Source organism: Larus michahellis, chromosome 1, assembly GCF_964199755.1.
Source record: "Larus michahellis chromosome 1, bLarMic1.1, whole genome shotgun sequence".
NCBI classification, from domain to species: domain Eukaryota; kingdom Metazoa; phylum Chordata; class Aves; order Charadriiformes; family Laridae; genus Larus; species Larus michahellis.
This window is the reverse complement of record NC_133896.1, coordinates 2,038,407-2,060,289: the sequence shown is the minus strand read 5'-3', so window position 1 is coordinate 2,060,289 and position 21,883 is coordinate 2,038,407. Positions and strand designations below refer to the sequence as shown.

Sequence of the window (21,883 nt, the reverse complement as noted above, 5' to 3'; positions counted from 1 at the left end):
AGGGAGGGAGTACTGGGGGCACTGGTGTGGATAGGGAGGGGGTACTGGGGGCACTGGTGTGCATATGGAGGGAGTACAGGGGGTACTGGGGTGGAAGCGAGGGGGTACTGGTGTGTATAGAGAGGGGGTACTGGGGGCACTGGTGTGCGTAGAGAGGGAGTACTGGGGGCACTGGTGCGGGGGAGAAGGGGTACTGGAGGCACTGGTGTGGATATGGAGGGGGCACTGGGGTGGAAGGAAGGGGGCACTGGTACGGATAGGGAGTGGGTACTGGGGGCACTGGGGCAGGAGAGAGGAGGTACTGGGGGCACTGGTGTGTATATGAAAGGAGTACAGGGGGTACTGGGGACACTGGTGCAGGGGAGAGGGAGTACTGGGGGCACTGGTGTATACAGGGAGGGGCTACTGGGAGCACTGGTGCAGGGGAGAAGGGGTACTGGGGGCACTGGTGTATGTAGAGAGGGCATGCTGGAGGCACTGGTGTGGGTGAGGAGGGGGTACTGGGGGCACTGGTGTATGTAGAGAGGGGGTACTGGGGGCACTGGTGTGGGTGAGGAGGGGGTACTGGTCAGGGGAGGACGTGGTATTGTGTGTGCTGGTGTGTGCAGGGAGGGGGTACTGGGGGTACTGGTGGGGGGGGTAGTGGGCATACTGCAGGGGGGAGGGGTATTGGGGGTACTGGTGTGTGTAGGGAGCAGGTACTGAGGGTATTGGGATATGGGGGGAAGGGGGAATGGGGTTACTGGGAATACTGGTGTATGGGGGAGGGAGGACTGGGGGTACTGGTGGAGGAACGGGTAGGGAGCGGGTAGTGGGGCCACTGATGTATGTGGGGACAGAGTTCTGGGGGTACTGGTTTTTGCAGGGAACAGGTACTGGTGACACCGCTGTATGGGGAGAATGGGTACTGGGGACACTGGTGTTTGCAGGGGCTGGAGGCACTGGTGTATATGGAGAGGAGGGTACTGGTGTATGGTGGGAGGTTATTAGGAGCACTGGTGTGCGCAGGAGGCGTACTGGGGCACTGGTGTGTGTGGGCAGGTGGCATTTGGGGCACTGGTGTGTGGGGAAGAGGTACTGGTGTACATGGGGAAGTGTTGTTTGGGGGAATTGGGGTGTGGGAAGGGGTACTGGGGTCACTGGTGTGTGTGTGTAGGGAGGGGATAATGGTGGCACTGGGGAGAGAAGAGACTGGGATGTTGACAGGGGTAGGGGAGGCTGGAGGAGCCCGTGAAATTGGTGTGGGACACGGGGAGATGCTGGGAGGGTGAAGTGGGGACACTGGACGTTTTGTGGGGAGGAAGGGCCGGGGAAGCTGGTGCTCAGGGTTGGGCAGAGAATGGCTGGAGAGCAGCCCTGAGGAGAAGGACTTGGGGGTGTTGGTGGATGAGAAGCTCAACATGAGCTGGCAACGTGCGCTGGCAGCCCAGAAACCCCCCGCAGCCTGGGCTGCATCCCCAGCAGCGTGGGCAGCAGGGTGAGGGGGGGATTCTGCCCCTCTGCTCCGCTCAGGGAGACCCCCCTGCAGTGCTGCCTCCAGCGCTGGGGCCTCGGCACAGGAGAGACACGGAGCTGTTGGAGCGGGGCCAGAGGAGGCCCCGGAGATGCTGGGAGGGCTGGAGCCCCTCTGCTGTGGGGACAGGCTGAGAGAGCTGGGGGGGTTCAGCCTGGAGAAGAGAAGGCTCCAGGGGGAGACCTTCCAGCCCCTTCCAGTCCCTAAAGGGGCTCCAGGAAAGCTGGGGAGGGACTCTGGCTCAGGGAGGGGAGCCATGGGACGAGGGGGAAGGGTTTTACACTGGAAGAGGGGAGATTGGGATGAGATATTGGGAAGAAATCCTTTGCTGTGAGGGTGGTGAGCCCCTGGGCCAGGGTGCCCGGAGAAGCTGTGGCTGCCCCATCCCTGGAGGGGTTCAAGGCCAGGTTGGACGGGGCTTGGAGCAACCTGGGCTGGTGGGAGGTGTCCCTGCCCAGGGCAGGGGGTTGGAACTACATGACCTTGAAAGGTCCCTTCCAACCCAAACCATTCTGTGATTCTATGATTTTCCTCAGAGCCCTGGGCAGCAACTGCATCTTATCAATAAACTGCTAATCAGTCACCCAGGGCCAGGGAGTGGGAGAGAAGCCACAGCGACCAAACCGCAGGAGACAGGAGGCAAATGTGAGCATATCACGCTCAGAATGTGAACATAAATATCAGCGACTGCCCTAAAATCTTCCACATCCTCCTCTGTTTCTCCCATTTTATCACCTAGGACTGAAATTAAAGAGCCGGGTAATACACAGACTTCATCTTCCACCTGCCCCTCCTCCTCCTCCTCTAAATTACCGTCCTTTGCATTAGAAATGAGGAGGAAGAACCCAGGCTGTGCAGTTATCTGCTGTTCATCCCTGGATTTTCTTCCCCTGCGTGCCACGTTCCCCCTCCTGCTCCACACTCCCGTAGTCGCACCCAGAAACACAAAACTGTCCTAATTCCCAACAGATTCTTTAGGCAGCTGATATTTACGAGGACTTTGGTGCCTGTGTGTTTGTTTTGCCTCACCCGAAGAGAAACCAGACCCGTGGATTGGCACCTGCCTGGGCAAGGAGGTAAATTTGGGTGCTGGTTTTGAGAAACGCCACTCGAATCCGCGCTTCTTGAACTCTCGAAAAGGTGCCACGCGCTCCAAACGCTGACGCCTTGATTCCGGTAGCGGAGCCAAGCTTTGCCAACAGCTGCCAGCAGCTTGGACAACTGCCACGCGATAGTTGTTATTAACCTTTCTCCTTGACATCCAGGTCTTGAAAGAGGCGGCTTTCTTGTGTATCCTACTTTTATTACGTTCCCAGTCTCGCGGTCTTGCCCCGCCGTTCTTCCCAAATTGCTGGAGGAAGTAAGCAAGGAGACATAAGAAATGGATTAAAACCAAGGGACCAAAAATAATCCCCCTCGCCCCAAACAGTCTCCGCGGGAGCAGATCCACGAGGAGAGCTGCTCCTCCGAGGAGAGCTGCTCCTCCGAGGAGAGATTCCGCAGGATTCCTTCGCTTCGCCTTCCTGCCAGACATTTGGAGGAATTCTCGTCGTGGTTTTTCATTTTACGCGCACACACACACACCCCCCCCCCCCCCGGTTTGGCATTCGCACCTGCGTTTCTCAGGTGGTTGGGAGCTGTGCTCGAAGGTACACAGCCAGCTGAAGAACACCTGCTTCCCCCTTCACCCACAGCACGATAAAGGATGAAACCATATATCTTTTTAGAAAAAACTAAAATTACGTTTTTAGGAGGAAAAAAAAAAAAGTAAAACTCTATTGCTTCTTACTATTCCGCAGTGACCGTGCTTCTAAAATAGAAATCCCCCCCCGTGCTTGTTCCCCGCTTTGAGGGAAAAAATCAATGTTTTCCAGCAGTGGACATTTTTCTCCTGAAAATATTAATTTTGAAGGAAATGAATTTTCCATTGCAGGAAGATGCAGTCAAATAACTCCAGTGGGAAACTTCTGGTCAGCACAGTGGTGGACCTGCTGCCACTTTCACGTAGTAAGAAAATCAAGTCTTTCTTTCACTAACTTGATAAAAACTAAAATTGCTACAGCCTGTAACTGAAACAGTACGAGGATTAGCCCAGGATGGGACCTCTCAAAATGTGAAATATTATCTTTTATGTCCGTATGTTGCAGCCCTTCATGCCAACCTCAAAGGCAGGACGAGAGAACTGGTTTTTTACATTTTTCAGGGTTCCCGTTCCCTGTTCGCAGGTGCAAAGAGCTGGTGTCCCAACACCCTAACAGGAACACAGAGGACAGGGCTGGAAGTGATCTCGGAAAACCGCATAAATTCTCTCACCTCTTGCCCCAAGGTGGGTCCAGGGATGAATTTAAGTGGATAAATTCATCGTCTTAGTGCAGGAGAATAGCAGGTAGCGCCAGGTAGAGATGGAAATCTCCACGGATCTGCATATAATGTCAGCTGCGGTTCAGAGAGTGCTTGGTGTTAATCAGCTGTAGATAACGAAATTATGATACAGGCAATAATATGAAGAGATAAATGCGGTGTCTGCCTCAGTTTGATAAGGTCAGGAGTTACTGTTCCTATTTCAAAACCTATCCCTAGATACACAACACCTGAAAGCAGAAGGCTAAGAACGATTGCATTTTAACCGTATGCAATTCCTTATCTGGCCTCCAGCAAAGCACTCACTGCCTCAGTTCTCTCCCCTGGAAAGTATGGATATTACTGATTTAGAACATAGAATCACAGAATGGTTAGAGTTGGAAGGGACCTTAAAGGCCACCCAGTGCCACCCCCTGCCCTGGGCAGGGACACCTCCCACCAGCCCAGGTTGCTCCAAGCCCCGTCCAACCTGGCCTTGAACCCCTCCAGGGATGGGGCAGCCACAGCTTCTCTGGGCAACCTGGGCCAGGGGCTCACCCCCCTCACAGCCAAGAATTTCTGCCTCAGATCTCATCTAAATCTCCCTCTTTCCGTTTAAAACCCTTCCCCCTCGTCCCATGGGATGGGATGGGAGGATCCCCCTCCCTGATCCAGAGTCCCTCCCCATCTTTCCTGGAGCCCCTTTAGGGACTGGAAGGGGCTGGAAGGTCTCCCCGGCGCCTTCTCTTCTCCAGGCTGAACCCCCCCAGCTCTCTCAGCCTGTCCCCACAGCAGAGGGGCTCCAGCCCTCCCAGCATCTCCGGGGCCTCCTCTGGCCCCGCTCCAACAGCTCCGTGTATCTCCTGATGGAGGGGATGAAGCATCACTGAATGGGCTGATGTGGCCCACAGCAGGAGAGAAGTTGTTCTCTGAGACCAGCCAGCACCCCTTCAGCCTCACCTGGCTCTTCTGTAGGGAGAATGCAGGATTCCACGGAAGGAGATAGGTTAGAGGTTGGAAATAGCACAGTCAAAGTGGGAAAGAAGCGGTTGTGGAGGACGATCACGGGTACAATCTACATTTCCAACTATAAGAACATAATCCACTGTGAATATCACTGAGCTGAACAGGATCACGTGCCCGCATCTGCAGATAGTCTGAAATACGAGTGGTACGACCAACTCTCGCCTCACATAAGCCGGTATCAGCTCAATTGCAAATGCTCCCTCCATTTAATTACTACAGGACTGATTACTGCAAGAGAAGAAAAAGTTACTCTGTTTAGGAGATCTGCGTGGTATCGTACGCACAGTCTTGTTTTGACACGATCAAACAGTAACATTTTGGTTATAGAAAGAGGTTGTACCTCTTGGCTCCACTCTTGTGCCCGGTAAGAACTAATAATTAATGTTTAGACTCTATCTTCAGAGATTGTCAGGTTTACATTGCAAAAATATAGGGTAAGCAGCACAGCTGTTACTTTTGAATAACTGCCTCACTAATGATTTAAAAAAAATTGGGGGGGGGGGGGAAATGGCAGAGAGACTTGAAAAAAAAAATAAAAAAATCACTTGCTCACCACTGAAAATGCTCATCTGTACTTTGTCACGTTCTTGTCGTCTTTGACTCATTTCCTGAGCGGACCTTGTAGCTGCCAGTGCGGTGGGTGGTTTTAACACCGTTATGAAAACACCAGAAAACAAGCTGGGTTTTGTTAGAGGCTTTTGTCGGGGGTTGGTTGGTTGTTTTAACAACTTGAGTGCTGATTCCCCAGTGCCACTAGAGCTTATTTAAATGTTTGTCATCACAACTCCAACAAAAAGTTGGTTTCTTGGGAAGCTGCAAGATACCAAAGTAGCCAAAAAAAAAAACAAACCCCAAACCAAACACAAGAATAAGTCAAACCTGAAAACGAAAATCTTAATTGTGCTTTACCGCGGGAGGTGTACGCTGCATGAATACACCGTCAGCAAACACCAGAGTTCAACGGCAATGAAAAGACAACACATTTTTCCAACAAACACGAGAAAAAGCATGTCACTAATGGGCACGTCGTGAAGCCAAGAGTTATTTGGGATTTCCTCAAAGAGATGGAAGACTCTTGATGGACCGGTAGGCTTGGAAAATGTGCTGGCCTATCCAGATAAGCATATGCTGGGAAGGTTAGAGGGAAGATTTTGAGGGAGAAGACTCAATCAGGTGTTTCTCTGGGAGGAATAATCCTCAGCAGTTAATCACAGTCTGTCCGTCACCCGCAGACTTGGAAAGCACGAGAGAAACTATCTCAGAGAAACCACACACATAATATCGTGCTGGAGGATTCCTGCATCTGTGTAGAGCTGAAGATGGTATTTGCTGTGATATTTTTGAAGACTTTCCCCTATTCTTGAAAGATGGGGCAAAATTTTGTTGTCTTGCTGCAAGATCATGAGTTTTGCTTGAGTCGAGTGAAGGATGTGACAAGACAGATTTATGGGAGACAACATACACCTTGACGGTGTTGTAGAATAAAGTAGACCTTTGGGTCAAGAAGCTCCTGACTTTGCACTTCAGGCACTTCCTTGCTCTTTGGTTTGATCTTCCTTGACAGAAAAAGGAGCAGAGCAGACATGAGTGAGAACAAACCTCTTTCTGTCCACCTGGATTAAACCAAAAGGGCTCAACCTTCGTGGTGCTGAGGAGCAGCCATTCCTGAGCCAGCTGCCTGCTCCCACCCCTTCTGAGGAGCCCAGAAGTCCAGGCTTATTCTTAGGAGCCCAGCAAAAATTTCTATAGGTACATTAATGGTAAGAAGAAGACTAGGGAAGGTGTGGGCCCCCTCAGAAAGGAAACGGGAGAACTGGTGACAAGTGATGTGGAGAAGGCCGAGGTCCTCAACGAGTTCTTTTCCTCAGTCTTCACTGGCAAGGGCTCCAGCCACACTCCCGGAGTCACAGAAGATAATGGCAGGGGTCAGACAGAACTGCCCATCCTAAGTGAAGATCAGGTTCGTGACCATCTGATGAACCTGAAAGTGAACAAGTCCATGGGACCCGATGGGATACACCCACGGGTACTGAAGGAACGGGTGGATGAGGTTCCTAAACTGCTCTCTATTATATTCCAAAAGTCATGGCAGTCTGGTGAGGTCCCCACTGACTGGAAAAGGGGAAGCATAATCCCCATTTTCAAAAAGGGAAAGAAGGAGGAACCAGGGAACTAGAGGCCAGTCAGTCTCACCTCCGTGCCTGGTAAGATTATGGAGCAGATCCTCCTGGAGGCACTGCTGAGGCAGAAGAATAATGAAGAGGTGATTGGGTACAATCAACATGGCTTCACCAAGGGCAAATCGTGCCTGACAAACCTGGTGGCCTTCTATGAGAAGGTCACAACATCAATAGACAAGGGCAGAACAACTGATGTCATTTACCTGGACCTGAGCAAAGCATTTGACACTGCCCCACATGACATCCTGATCTCCAAGCTGATAAAATATGGGTTTGATGGATGGACAATTCAGTGGATAAAGAACTGGCTTGATGGCCACACCCAAAGAGTGGCTGTCAATGGGTCCATGTCCAAGTGGAGGCCAGTGACAAGTGGAGTCCCTCAAGGATCAGTACTGGGACCAGTCTTGTTTAACATAGAATCATAGAATCATAGAATCATTTAGGTTGGAAAAGACCCTTGGGATCATCGAGTCCAACCACCAACCCCACTCTACAAAGTTCTCTCCTACACCCTATCCCCCAACACCACATCTAAACTACTTAAACACATTCAGGGACGGTGACTCCACCACCTCCCTGGGCAGCCTATTCCAGTGTCTGACCACTCTTTCTGTGAAAAATTTTTTCCTAATGCCCAGCCTAAACCTCCCCTGTTGCAGCTTGAACCCATTCCTTAAGCCATCTTCATCAGCGACATGGACGGTGGCATTGAGTGCACCCTCAGCAAGTTTGCTGACGACACCAAGCTGTGTGGGGCGGCTGACACGCTGGAGGGAAGGGATGCCATCCAGACGGACCCTGACAGGCTGGAGAGGTGGGCCCATGCCAGCCTCGTGAAGTTCAACAAGACCAAGTGCAAGGTCCTCCATCTGGGTCGGGGCAATCCCAAGCACCGATATGGGCTGGGCAGTGACTGGCTGGAGAGCAGCCCTGAAGAAAAGGACTTGGGGGGGCTGGTGGACGAGAGGCTCAACATGAGCCATCAGCGTGCACTAGCAGCCCAGAAAGCCAATCGTATCCTGGGCTGCATCAGGAGAAGGGTGGCCAGCAGGTCGAGGGAGGTGATTCTCCCCCTCTACTCCACCCTTGTGAGACCCCACCTGGAGCACTGCGTCCAGTTCTGGAGCCCCTGCTACAAGAGAGATGTGGACGTGCTGGAACGTGTCCAGAGAAGGGCCACGAGGATGATCAGAGGGCTGGAGCACCTCTCCTATGAGGACAGACTGAGAGAGTTGGGGTTGTTCAGTCTGGAGAAAAGAAGGCTCCGAGAAGACCTTATAGTGGCCTACCAGTATCTTAAGGGGGCCTACAAGAAAGCTGGGGAGGGACTTTTTAGGATGTCGGGTAATGGTAGGACTAGAGGGAATGGATTAAAACTAGAGAGGGGTCAATTCAGACTGGACGTTAGGAAGAAGTTCTTCACCATGAGGGTGGTGAGGCACTGGAACAGGTTGCCCAGAGAGGTGGTGGAAGCCCCATCCCTGGAGGTGTTCAAGGCCAGGCTGGATGGGGCTCTGAGCAACCTGATCTAGTGGGAGGTGTCCCTGCCCATGGCAGGGGGGTTGGAACTGGATGATCTTTAAGGTCCCTTCCAACCCTGACAATTCTATGATTCTATGATTCTAAGTCTTTACATAAACTTTCCATTGTCTGACCATGACACCTTCAAAGAGAGCTCTACAGTTCTTCTGGGCATACCAGCAGGAGTAACTGTGGTGGAGAGAAAGACTTCACTGAGAGGTTCAAATTAACAATTTATTTGGACTTCACTCCGAGGTCTGATACGCCACTATTGCAAGTCTTTATGGATAGAATGGAAGAATGCACTATTGCAATTTAAGGGAAAAAAAAAAAACAAACCAAAAACAGTTCACAGAATACACTATTACCACCTAACGAGTGATCCCCAAAAGTAACAAAACAAACCACCAGCGTGCTAGATATGAATACCTTAAGCGAGTGCAGAAATCACGATTTTAGAGCATGCTAGAAACCATACCTATGTTATTAAATCACTTTCCCTCTTTCTCTGGTAAGGCCACTCGGTCCCGGGAAACTACCTTGCACAGCGTCCTGGACAAGGGGGGGAAGAATCTCCTACGGGCCAGCTGTATCTTTGGAAGACTCCCCATTTTGCTTCCCAAAACTTGGGACTTAAATATCCTGTTTCAATGACTGGGCAGGATTGTGCCTGAATGGATTGCACTATCTGGGATGGTTATCTCTGGTGGTTTGATGGCCCCTTAGGTAGCAACGTTTATTTTGTGATGTCTGGTGTCACACTCACTGAATAGCGGTGGGATGGGACGGTGACTTAGGGCGTTTTGTTTGTTAAAGGCACCATTCGGGTTTCCGTTCTCGTGTTCTCATTGTAATGCAGTGGGTTCTTATTATAATGTTGAGACCACCCCGGGCCGAGCCATTTCCACAGCTCCCCCCAAGTCATCTCTGCATAGATAAGGATCAATAAACATCTGCCAAGGCAAGAGGGAGCTGAGTCCAATGACAACTCCCTACATCTCGCCTTTTGTGCTCTGAATCCAGTTTGGCCAGGTGATCCCATTCAGTAACCAAACATAACAGGCTACCAAAGAGGTCAAACAAACCCACAAGTTCTCTTTCCCCTCTCTCTTTCAGTAAGGTCCTGAGCCAACACTTTCCAAGACAAATGGCTCTGAACTTAATATTGTACCACCACACATCAGAAGTTCCTCAAACAGATGCTGGGGCCTGTCTCCAGATTGGCCTGGTGATGCAGCATCTAAGGAGCCTTCTGGTTCAGGCTGGTTTCTGTTCAAAACCAGGCAATTTCTTGCTGCAGACTTGTACAAAAAGATCAGTCAGGACAGTCCTGATGCTCTGCTTCATTCCTGGAAGCACTGCCTGGGAAGGGAAACTCCGTCTTGACATAAAACCATGCTAGGATCCCGCTGTGACAGAAGCCCATCTTGCCTCTTCTCCCTGCTGAAGCCCCCTTGCCTGTGGTTCCTCTTGGTTTCTGCAGTTGCCCCTCTCCCTTCTGGACATGTCTGTCCAAAGTCTCCGCAGCAGAGGAACACCGGGGTTTTCAGCACCCTCCAAAAGGCATCCATATTTCCATGTGCTTGCATTTTACCTTTTAGACCTGCTTTAATCTGTCCCGACAGCCATGCCGATGAAAGAACAATCATGCTGGGCATCAGCCAGCCATGGGCTTCATGTTTTGGCTTTGAGGTCTACACAAATGCAAACATTTATTCAAAATTACCTTGATCCACTGGTGACCTCCTCCCACTTGGACTCCCTCGCAGCAGCTAAGGGGGCAGTTTACCCTTTAGATGTTCTCACAAGCAGGAGAGGAAGACGGTCCTCCAGCAGACCACTGATTTTCTAGAAAATTGTAGAAAGGAATCTGAAACCACTACCTCGTTGTCCAATTGGGCTGAAACTAGCTAATGGCTTCAAAAGTTAATGGAAGAGCCAGACAGACAAAAATTGTGTGATCACAAGCCTCATTTCCTTAGGAAACCAAGGGAAAACCAAACCAATCTCTCGTGCCACATGTTATGGCTTGAGAGCAGCCCTGAGGAGAAGGACTTGGGGGTGTTGGTGGATGAGAAGCTCAACATGAGCCGGCAACGTGCGCTGGCAGCCCAGAAACCCCCTGCAGCCTGGGCTGCATCAGAAGAAGTATGAGGTGATTCTCCCCCTCTGCTCTGGTGACACCCCACCTGGAGTACTGCGTCCAGCTCTGGAGTCCTCAGCACAAGAAGGACATGGAGCTGTTGGAGCGGGTCTCGTGGAGGACCATGAAGACAACCGGAGGGCTGGAGCCCCTCTGCCATGAGGACAGGCTGACAGAGCTGGAGGGTTCAGCCTGGAGAAGGGAAGGCTGCGGGGAGACCTTCCAGCCCCTTCCAGTCCCTAAAGGGGCTCCAGGAAAGCTGGGGAGGGACTCTGGAGCAGGGAGGGGAGCCACGGGACGAGGGGGAAGGGTTTTAAACTGAAAGAGGGGAGATTGGGATGAGATATTAGGAAGAAATCCTTTGCTGTGAGGGGGTTGAGCCCCTGGACCAGGTTGCCCAGAGAAGCTGTGGCTGCCCCATCCCTGGAGGGGTTCAAGGCCAGGTTGGACGGGGCTTGGAGCAACCTGGGCTGGTGGGAGGTGTCCCTGCCCAGGGCAGGGGGGTTGAAACTAGACGATCTTTAAGGTCCCTTCTAACCCGAACCATTCTATGATTCTATGATTATAAGGAAATAGGAGAAACTCAGTGTTTCCACGTATTTCTGTGTCATCTGTTGTCCCATGATTCACACATGGCAGGACAAGGGGAGAGAACCTGCAGGTCCTTTGCCATCTGTCATTTTCAGACTGTGTTTGTAGACTTCAAGCAGCAGCTGGGCCTCGTGATGCTGCCCCACACAGTCAATAAAGATCTCAAACCTAATTATTTGCTTTAACGCTGTGTGTCGTCTTTCAGCAGGAGGACACTGTCTTTTTTCAGGAACTGCTGCTTCCACCTCCCAGTTGATTCATTTCATTGGAACTATTTTCTATTTCAGAGTGACTGACAGCGTCTGCAGGCATCATTCATTTTTTTTTTCTGAATAAAAGAGGAAATAGATATTCAAATGACTGCTTCTTTATTTTAGACTTGCCAGTATGCCAGAACTTTATGAGTCATTCTTTCAAAGAAGCCAAAATAAGAGTATTGCCAGGAACTAGGTCCCCACCACAGTTAGATCATGGGCTCTCCCTCTTGCACAGACCATGCATGCCACCACCCAAAAAGGCAGCAAACAGCAACACAGAAACTCCAGTTAGAAATAGTCTGACCTCCAGAGGCTCCTGTTACTCTCCCCAGAAAAACGATGACGAATTTCCCTCGAATTCCATGTTTTTCTAATAGATGAAATAGGAACAGATCACTTAGAAAGAAGTCTCACCAGAAATCCTACGTTTCTTCATCAGAAATAATTCCTAATACTAAAATACTTGTGTTTCATTGAGGTGGCGGCTGAATGGTCACGCTCGAGGTGGAAACCCGGGCGCTCTGACTGCGGATCTGCTCTTCCTCGCAGCTGCCGCAGAAGCTCAGAGCCCTTCTCCTGTCTCATAGGATGAGGCACACGGTTCCTCTTCCACCCTCACAGGGCAACCAGGGACAACATATAATGTTCAATATATCCATCAACGACCCGCGTGAGGGGACAGAGTGTACCCTCAGCAAATTTGCTGATGATACAAAGCTGGGAGGGGTGGCTGACACACCGGAAGGCTGTGCTGCCATATAACGAGACCTGGACAGGCTGGAGAGTTGGGCGGTGAGGAACCTAATGAAATTCAACAAGGGCAAGTGTAGGGTGCTGCACTTCTTCCAGGGAGGAATAACCCCATGCACCAGGACAGGTTGGGGGTGACCTGCTGGAGAGCAGCTCTGCAGAGAGGGACCTACCTGGGAGTCCTGGTGGACAAGTTGCTCATGAGGCAGCAATGTGACCTTGTAGCCAAGAAGGCCAATGGTCTCCTGGGGTGCATTAAAAAGAGCGTGGCCAGCAGGTCAAGGGAGGTCATCCTGCCCCTCTGCTCTGCCCTGGTGAGGCCACATCAGGAGTCCTGTGTCCAGTTCTGGGCTCCCTGCTTCAAGAAGGACAGGGAACTGCTGGAGAGAGTCCAGCGGAGGCTACAAAGATGATGAGGGGACTGGAGCATCTCTGTGCTGATGAAAGGCTGAGAGCCCTGGGGCTGTTTAGCCTGGAGAAGAGAAGACTGAGAGGGGATCTCATCAATGCTCATCAATAGCTAAAGGGCGGGGGGCAAGAGGATGGGGCCAGACTCTTCTCAGTGATGCCCAGTGACAGGACAAGAAATAACAAGCACAAACTCGAACGTAGGAAGTTCCACCTAAACATAAGGAAAAACTTCTTTACTTTGAGGGTGGCAGAGCCCTGGCACAGGCTGCCCAGAGAGGCTCTGGAGTCTCCGTCTCTGGAGATCTTCCAAACCACCTGGACACATTCCTGTCCAACCTGCTTTGGCACAGGGTTGGACGAGATGATCTCTGAAGATCCCTTCCAACCCCTGCCATTCTCTGATTCTGTAACACTGACCCCGCGGATATTTCCGTCTCACCTCACCCGAGTACTAAGGCATGGGAACCACGGAAAGCCTTTTTTATTACTCCTAGGCGCGTTGTGTTTAAGACCAGCAACACCAGCAAGAATTCCAGTCTTTGAATATGCCAGCAGGAGCTAGAAAAACCAGGCAAATCGGAGATACACTGCTACGCGGTCAGAGCACAAGACTGTATCAACACTGCCCCTACTGACTGGGGGACACCAGAAAAATCACTTCCTCTTTCCTGTGTCTTTTCCTTTGTTTTTTTCACTGGGTAGTAGCACTTTGCACTCTCTGCTGCTGCGGTATCAAATTCTTAGAATGGGTGGAATATCTGTAACGGCGCGTTTCTGACCTGCGGCATTGCTTTGAGTAATAAGTGACTTATAAGTGCGCTGTCACGTTGTCATCTCATTGGTTTTTCTCCTTTTTTCCTTCGTTTGCCAGTCTTTCCTGCTAAGGCTATGACTACCCCAGCACGTGAAAATACCCCTGACCCCATCAGCAGAGCTAAACCAGAGCCTGGGCGCTGGGGAGCTGAGCACAGAGAGACCCAAACGGGCTGTGCAAACACCAGCGAGGATCGGGTAATCGGCCTCTCCATCAACTTATTAACTCAGCTGGGTGACGGCACAGCGTGTCCACGATGCGCGTCGCTGTGCGGACACAGCACCAGGGATCTTATTGCCAAAAGTACCTGAAGTCCCAGGGGGGCTCCCCTCCAAGCACCCACCAGACTCAGTTCCCAGCACAGCCAAACGGACATTCGTGGAACACAACCGTTGACCCGTAATCTGGCACGCTGTGTTCACACAACCCCTTGCATAAGAGGTTGGGCAAGCCCAGATCACCCTGTTCCCTGCTCCAACGTCTATTGCAACATTGACTATTTGCTGCATTCACGACATCCCTGAGAGGCTGCTGAGCCTGGTGAACCCAAAAAATGATCAACCACTCCTACTGTCCCACGTAGGGTCCGACCATACTGCGAGGAGGCAACTCAGAACCATCAAAAGAGACTATATGTCCCTTGGAGCAACGTTAAAAGGATCTGGATCGCAAGTGGTGTTCTCCTCTATCCTCCCAGTCAGAGGAAGTGGTTTAGAAAGGAGGAGACGAATTATGGTATTTGCCTGACCAAGTTGGGCAAGACAGTTTTCACCACCAAGCTGGCCAGAGTTGTACGGAGAGCTTTAAACTAGAATTAGTGGGGAAAGGGGGTGGAGTTCTGAGCAACAGAGAAGATCCAGGGACTGCTGATGCATTAGGAGCTAACAAGGAAACACCAGTGAAATGCTTCGGATGAATTAGGGCATGTTCCTCTAAAAAGGTGTCACAGCCAATAGCCAGCTTGGAGCCAACCCATGAGGGGCCATGAGGGCAGCCTACAAGGGGCAAGGGGGACAGGCTGGAGAGGTAGGCCCATGCAAACCTCAGGAAATTCAACCAGGCCAAGTGCAAGGTCCTGCACGTGGGTGGGGGCAATCCCAAGCACAAATCCAGGCTGGGCAGAGAATGGCTGGAGAGCAGCCCTGAGGAGAAGGACTTGGGGGTGTTGGTGGACGAGAAGCTCAACACGAGCCGGCAACGTGCGCTGGCAGCCCAGAAACCCCCTGCAGCCTGGGCTGCATCCCCAGCAGCGTGGGCAGCAGGGCGAGGGGGGGATTCTGCCCCTCTGCTCCGCTCGGGGAGACCCCCCTGCAGTGCTGCCTCCAGCGCTGGGGCCTCGGCACAGGAGAGACACGGAGCTGTTGGAGCGGGGCCAGAGGAGGCGCCGGAGATGCTGGGAGGGCTGGAGCCCCTCTGCTCTGGGGACAGGCTGAGAGAGCTGGGGCGGTTCAGCCTGGAGAAGAGAAGGCGCCGGGGAGACCTTCCAGCCCCTTCCAGTCCCTAAAGGGGCTCCAGGAAAGCTGGGGAGGGACTCTGGCTCAGGGAGGGGAGCCATGGGACGAGGGGGAAGGGTTTTACACTGAAAGAGGGGAGATTGGGATGAGATATTGGGAAGAAATTGTTTGCTGTGAGGGGGGTGAACCCCTGGCCCAGGTTGCCCAGAGAAGCTGTGGCTGCCCCATCCCTGGAGGGGTTCAAGGCCAGGTTGGACGGGGCTTGGAACAACCTGGGCTGGTGGGAGGTGTCCCTGCCCAGGGCAGGGGGGTTGCAACTGGATGGGCTTTAAGGTTCCTTCCAACCCGACCCACTCTGTGATTCTATGAGGAAAGGGGCCGGGGGGCTGAGGTTATCACGGAAGGGGGTGAGGGAAGAACCGAAGCCAGCCGCCGCGGAGATGAGGGGAAGGGGCTGCGGGAAGATCCAAACCAAGGGGCCGGGGAAAACCCTGAGGTGAGGGATGAGGCAGATGGCGCTGAGGGGAGGGCGGGCAGGGCGGCCGCAGGCCGGTGCCGGCGCGGCGGTGACCCGCGGGAAGAGGAAAGCGGCGGGCGCGGCCGCGCTCTCTTTCCGGTTCAGTTTTCACTTTCTGTTTTTTTCCGTGTCCCCCCCCCCCGCCCCCCCCAAGCTGCTACCGCCGCCCTGCCCCCGGCCCTGCCTTCCCGCCCAACCCACCCGCCTCCGTCCCTCCGCGGCGCCCTTTTCACTTCCTGGGGCCGGCGGATGGCGGCGGTCTGCTGTTCGCCCGCCCCGCGTCGCCTGAGCCTGCCGGCCCGCCCGGCCCGGTAGCGCCGCACCCTCCCGGGGCCCCGCCGGGAGCGGAGCCGCGCCGAGGGCCGGGCCGGGCGGCATGTGGGCGGTGTGAGGGCCGGCGCGGCGGGGAACGGCGAGGAAGGAGGCTCGGCCATGGGGGAGCGGCGGGCCGAGGAGACCGGCGGGCCGGGCACGGGTGAGCGGGGCCGGGGGAGGGCGGGCGGTGACCGAGACGTGGGGAGGGCGGCCGGCTCCATCCCACCCTTCGTCTAGGGAGGAGAGGCCGAAGCCGGCTTTGCCCCGCTTTGCCCCGCTTTGCCCCCAGAGCCGGGGCTGCCAGGCTCCATGAGGACCCGCTCCTCGCCGGGTGAGGGGGAGCAGCCCCCCGGCCAGGGCTGGAGGCACCTGCCTTGCGGCCTTCGATAACCTAGAAAGCAGCTTTTTTTTTTTTTTTTTTCTAAAATGTTATTTAATTTTGGCTGGCTCGCCAGTGACACGTTGGCTTTTCCAGGCTCCCGGTAGCTGACCATGTGCATCTGGGAAAGCCGCCGTTTTGTGGACGCACACACACCTTTGGTCTGTCCTTGGGGAGCCGTGCTGCTCAATGCAGGTGTCCTTCAGGAGCGGGATATGGAAATACAAACAGATGGGCTGCGTGCTGCTCCCGTCCGGGGACCGGCATGGGGAGCTGAAGGCTGGAAGGCCTCTTTGCTCCCCCTTTGGAGCAACTGCACTGCCCTACGGGGCTGGAAATTGGCCTTAGAGAAGGGGGAAAAATGTGTGGGTTTGGGTTTTTTTTTTTTTTTCGGGTCCCACACAGTTCTGCTCTGAGGTTGTCCTCAAACAAATTGTCCCACAGAGGCTTGGGTAGGAGCAGGGCTTGCCGAGCTGTAGGTCTGCATTCCTTACGGGGGGATAATCTGGGATAGATGAAGCAAGCAGGAGCATGGATGGCATGGAAATAGTTGTAAAACATGGGAACAAAGGTGTTTTGTTGGGTTTTTTTGTTTGTTTGTTTGTTTTTTCCAAAAGATGTGCAAGAAAGCCTGCCTGGCCCAGAAGAATCAGTAGCCCGGCAGTTTGGTGCTCATTGTGGATGCAGGAGACACTGGGTGAAGCTCTGTTTTGTGGGGGATTCAAGTCAGAACGTTTGCCTCATGGTTTTACCCCAAGTGTTTAGTCAACGTGGATTTTTCATAGTGCTGCTCCATAGATCTCGTTACGGTGCTTGTAGGAGGTAACGAACTGGTAATGAACAGCGAGACAAACATAGGGCTATGCTGGCACTAGCTGGCCTGTGGTTGAGTCTGGAAATTACTGGTCTGCACTTGAACGAATTTTTAGATATAGTGTGTGTGATCAAGAAAACGATTTCACGGAAATTGCTGTTTTCCAATAGAAAAATATTTTTGCTGGCGGATTCCCTATCTGCTCTGATAAGAGGTGTAAGTACTCGCCTAGGACCAGAGACTGTATTACTCGGCTCTGAAACTGGTTTTGCATACTAGTTTGGTCTATTTTTAGTGTTCCTGTTAAACCTGGCATTTTTGGCAGTAGCGGAGCTAGCTTGTGTTCCCCATTCCCAGATACTCACCTCCACTACCCCCTAGCATCCGAATCCTGTCTGACTTCAAGCTGTGTTGGTGTAACTCTCTGTGGAGCCGTGCAGCAATCCAGATTGCTGAACCTATCTGGATTAAAAATAGCCTCTTTTACTTTATTTTCTGCTGCAGTTTGCTGATTTTTGTCATTACACAACCCCAGCTGTGCCAGGAGGGGAAGAGAAGGAACATCGGGGCAAGGGTTTGCATAGGTCACTGTAGCCACCCACCGAAATGCGTATGGGATTACAACTGTGGTGGAATGGGCTGGTTTTATTACATGAAATATGTTTATCGGTCACTCTGGCACCTGCCAAAGTGACCAGCTGCTTATTTGTGGTTAGAATCGCTTTGAGACAAGGAAGTGAAATGTTTATTATTTTGGGTAAAATCTGGTTTTGCACAGTTTGTCTTTTTTGGGGGGGAGGGGGGATGATGATGAAATAACTACCCACTAGTTCTGATGGGGTGTTTGGAGTCAGCGCGTGTGGGGATTTTGGTACTTGGCTTTGGTTCTGTTTTTATTTGAAACTATAAGTGTGTCTTGGTAATTTCCGTGGTCAAAGGGTCCACAGAAAGCATGTGGTTAGAGCTCCATTGCCTTATCAAGCAGAACAAGTAGACGGGGGAAAGAAAGTCAATGCTGAAAGGAGAGCATCTGTAGTAAGAGCAAAAGTAACGCGACAGAACAAGCCTAAGGAAGGATATATCCCTGTTTGGGAGGTTTTCAGGATTGCTCAAAGGCAAAAGGAGTAAGTAACCAGCAGCCTGGAGGAATGGAGCTGCAGGATTTCAGGCAGGGGAACTGTATGCCCACTTTCTCCATCTGCAAAGTTGTTTGTTTTTTTTGGTTTGTGTTTTTTTTGTTTCCCAAATGGGGGAGCTTTGCCTTGGGGAGGTTGTTTTTAACACGTGAAGCGTTGCTGGTGCTCTCGCAAGGCTGCCTGTGTGTCAGGAGACCCTGGACATTGCTGCAGTGCGTGCAGTCGCCTTGATGGTGCATGGACTTTAGATCTAGGACACCCCCAATTGCTGATTTTTCGGGGTTTTGGGAAGCAGCAGGCAAACTCCAGCTCACGAGGCGGCAGGCTGATGTTTCTTGGGAGGGCTGGATGTTTCTCTGCGGGCGCTGTGTGGTTGGCTGGGTTTAAGGTGTGAGTTTCAATCTACCATCTGTGGGCTGCATGCAAGGGATCCGTGAAACATAAACCTAGCGAAGGCAAGCCTCTCATCAGCGGGGTTTTAGTTTGCTGTGCACGAGTCTACGCTCTCCCACGAGGTCAAAGCACGTCAAGTGTGACTGTCTTAGGCCATCGGGCTACTGCAATAGCAGGGAGAATCACTTGGCTGGCTGGTTTTGCAAAGAAAGGGTTTTCTTTAGTTGTCGAAGTGCTAAAATGCCTGTGCTGGTGCTACATTTGGGAAGAGTCAATGCAGACACCTGCAGCTGAGTGAATCCACAACAGGTGGCAACCCTGTATAAGATGATACAAGAGGGGAGCTATGGGAGGATGGGGCTTTGAGGAGCACCTGATGAGATGAAGGGCAGCCACAACTGCCCGTGCAGTGAATTAATGAGGGAAAACCTTTAATAATCACATCCTTGATTACATGAGGAGCTGAAAGTAACAGGAGGGAAGCTATAAAATCAATGAAATATTGCCTGGAAGGTTTCTATGGTGTAGAACTCCTACTCTGAGTAGAATTTTTTCACCAGTATCAGAGTGGGGCAGCTGTGGCTTTGCCCAGCCAAGGATGGGGACTCCCACCTCTCTGCGACCTGGCCTAAGGCTGCATCACGCTCCAGGAGAAAAATTTCATCCTCTCATCCAGTCTGAACCTCTCAAGGTGCAACTTGAGGTGTTTCCCCTTAATTTTTCCATCTGCTGGTGCCACAAGAGAGGCTCCATCATCTCTGTGACTCTCCATCAGGGAGTTGTGGGCTGCAGTCAGATCTCCTTAGCTTTTCTCCCCAAGACCAAGCAAATCCAGCTCACTTGCTGCCTACGTAGTTATGTGTGGTCTTGTTGGGTCTGCCTTCTCTGGGTAGGAATTTGGGGCACAGTTTGAAACAACCAGGTTTGTTGAAATGTCTTATGACACAGGGGTTTTTTACGTAGTGTAGGAACATAACCTTCTCTACCTGTGAGGAAATTAATAATGTTTTCTCCCCAGCCAAGCAGATGCATTCAGGTGCGGCTCAGATTAAATCTGTGTTGTCAGAGCTGAAGTGCAGCTGTCTGTGTAACGGTTGCCTGTCCTCTGGGCAGAGTGGTAGCTCTCTTGAGAAGGTGCCAGGGGTTCCCTGCATTGCCTGACTCCTAAAAGTGATCTAAATAAATACTGTCAGTCTCTGATATCGAGATGAAAAGCATTACAAAAGCTCCTGCAGCCTAGATATCTGCATTCACGGGCTACCTGATCCCAGAGGTAATTTAAAATACAATCCAGCACCTGGGTTTTTCAGCTTAGCAGCAATCACCTTGTCTCACTACAGAAGAGTGTTTTAAATACATCAAACCAGGAGATTGCAAAAGATACCATCTCACCCCAAATAGGGACACAACTCCCGGGTTTAAGGCCAAGGATGTTAATTTAGGAGAGTGGAGCTGCATCAGCCTGTGTACTTTTTTCAGCTAATTGCACAGGTTAGAGAGCCATGCCATCCAGAATTTCCCCCCTGCCCGTCAATTTGAATGCTCAGTTTTCCTGGGGGAAAATAGCTCCACAGTTACAAGAGCTCTTGAACCTCCACGTGAGCCAACCGCTCTCTTTCTGAGAGTACGAGGAAACATCTGCTGCAGAGAGGTGGTTTGTAATGATCTGTTACAATGATTTACTTGCAGGAAGCCTGTAGCAGTTGCAGGATAATTGACTCAAGAAGTTTCTGGTCTTGCCCATGAAAGCACCGCATAGAGAAAGAGATGCTTCCTACCACGGTCGTGCTAATGTGGCACTGCACATCCATCATCTGGTGTCGGCCTGGCTCCACGCACATTGGACTAGGGCTAAAACCTTGTGCTGATTCATGTCCCATCGTGGCTGCTTAGGGAAAAGCATGTGAACAGGACAAAGGTACAGCGCTCTTTCTCTGAAAACTCCTGTCAACTGTGCAGGTTTGTGGCTCAGGGGCTTCCTGGGGAAGAGCTGGAATCCTTGTATTCAATGGAATGTTTTCCCCGCAAATCTGTCCAGTTGATCTTTGAACTGGTCTGCAGTAACCCATGGTGAGAGCTACAGAAAACGCTGCTTGTTATCAGAGCCCTTCCTGCCTCTGCCAGACAGTCCTGTGCTGCCTTTTCCATCCCTGGTGGGAAGGCTTTTCCCCTTTCATTTGCCAGCAGACTCGCTCCTCGTCTCTGCAAACGGGTGCCTCCATCAGCCCCGTTTAAGCCAGCTGTCTTATTTTGGCTGGACCATGAGCACAAGCCTGCCCTGGTAACCCATCCCATGCCCAACATCTGCCTCTGGTACACGTAATATCCCGGCTGTGTTGGCTTTGTTGTACATGGCTTAGATCAGATCCGTTACCTCATGGTGGGTTCAGCAAGCTGTGCTTATTAGCAGCCTGACAAATACAAGGTTAGAATAGTTGTCTGTGTCTCCAAGTGGAAGAAACGGGAACGGAAAAGGCGAGAAAGTGAAAGAAAAAGATGCTGGGAAGTAGCAAAGCTGTAGAAGTAGGTGATAACAGCAGGAGCAGCAAGGAACAAGGCACTTGTCTGGTGTAGGAGAGTGTATCTTGAGATCGAAAGGCTTTGGAGAACCCACACTAAAACACAAGAGAACCCCTGAGAGGCTTGAATATGCCAAGGCAAATAATTTTCTGCTTCGGTGCCATGCTAACCATGCCCTGGACCGGTCTCCGTGGGCATAGGACACCTGCGCCATGGGGAGGGTAGCTCTGCCGTGCTGTGCTGTGCGGTCTCTGGGGTCTGCCTTGGTGATCAGTTTGTAAATACATCTAATATCAGCTAACCGTGTGAGTGGTCTGTGCTACATCTCCTTGCCTGATTCCTCCTGGAGAGTAAATGTAAGCTTAGTTTACATCACGTCGTTAACTGGAAATACTTCACAACAGTGAGAAGCATCCGCGCTGTAGTCAACATCTTGTTACTTTGCAGGCGTGACACCTTCCTGCTCCTAGACATTTGTGGGAGATGGTGATTTGGGGCTTTGTTTGGCTTAATTTAGCTCAGTGTTTGGTTTAAACCGAAAGAGGAAAGGGACTTCTGTGCTTCAGCAGTAATGAGCCAAGACTTGTGCAGCCCACCTTTTATAACAGGTCATGGTCACGACTTGGCGTGGGTGACCCGACTCGCACGTCGGTAAAGATCGTGACCGTGGGGTTCTCGGGATTCTGCAGTACAGAAGGACACCGAGGTTCTGGGTTTCTGAGAATTTCTTTATTACAAATTGCTACAAAACTGCTATTAGTAAAAACAAATATATATGTATATAAATATACACAAGTCACTATACT

The 21,883-nt window shown here is 51.7% G+C and overlaps 1 protein-coding gene across 6 annotated transcripts in view; it reads left to right on the top strand.

The window, feature by feature from the left end:
- Positions 1-15,125: 15,125 nt before the first annotated feature.
- TASOR2 (transcription activation suppressor family member 2) overlaps positions 15,126-21,883 on the top strand; it is a 51,998-nt gene continuing 45,240 nt past the window's right edge. For 4 of the 6 annotated variants that reach the window (XR_012585289.1, XM_074573173.1, XM_074573171.1 and 1 more), the window contains exon 1: positions 15,820-15,995. Coding sequence is in view for 3 of the 6 variants with exons in the window: in XM_074573173.1 (XP_074429274.1) it covers positions 15,953-15,995 (43 nt within the window). In the remaining 3 variants the exon portion in view is untranslated. Of the gene's footprint in view, positions 15,500-15,819; positions 15,996-21,883 lie in introns of those variants that run through there. The other 2 variants (XM_074573176.1, XM_074573174.1) reach the window with 1 other exon arrangement.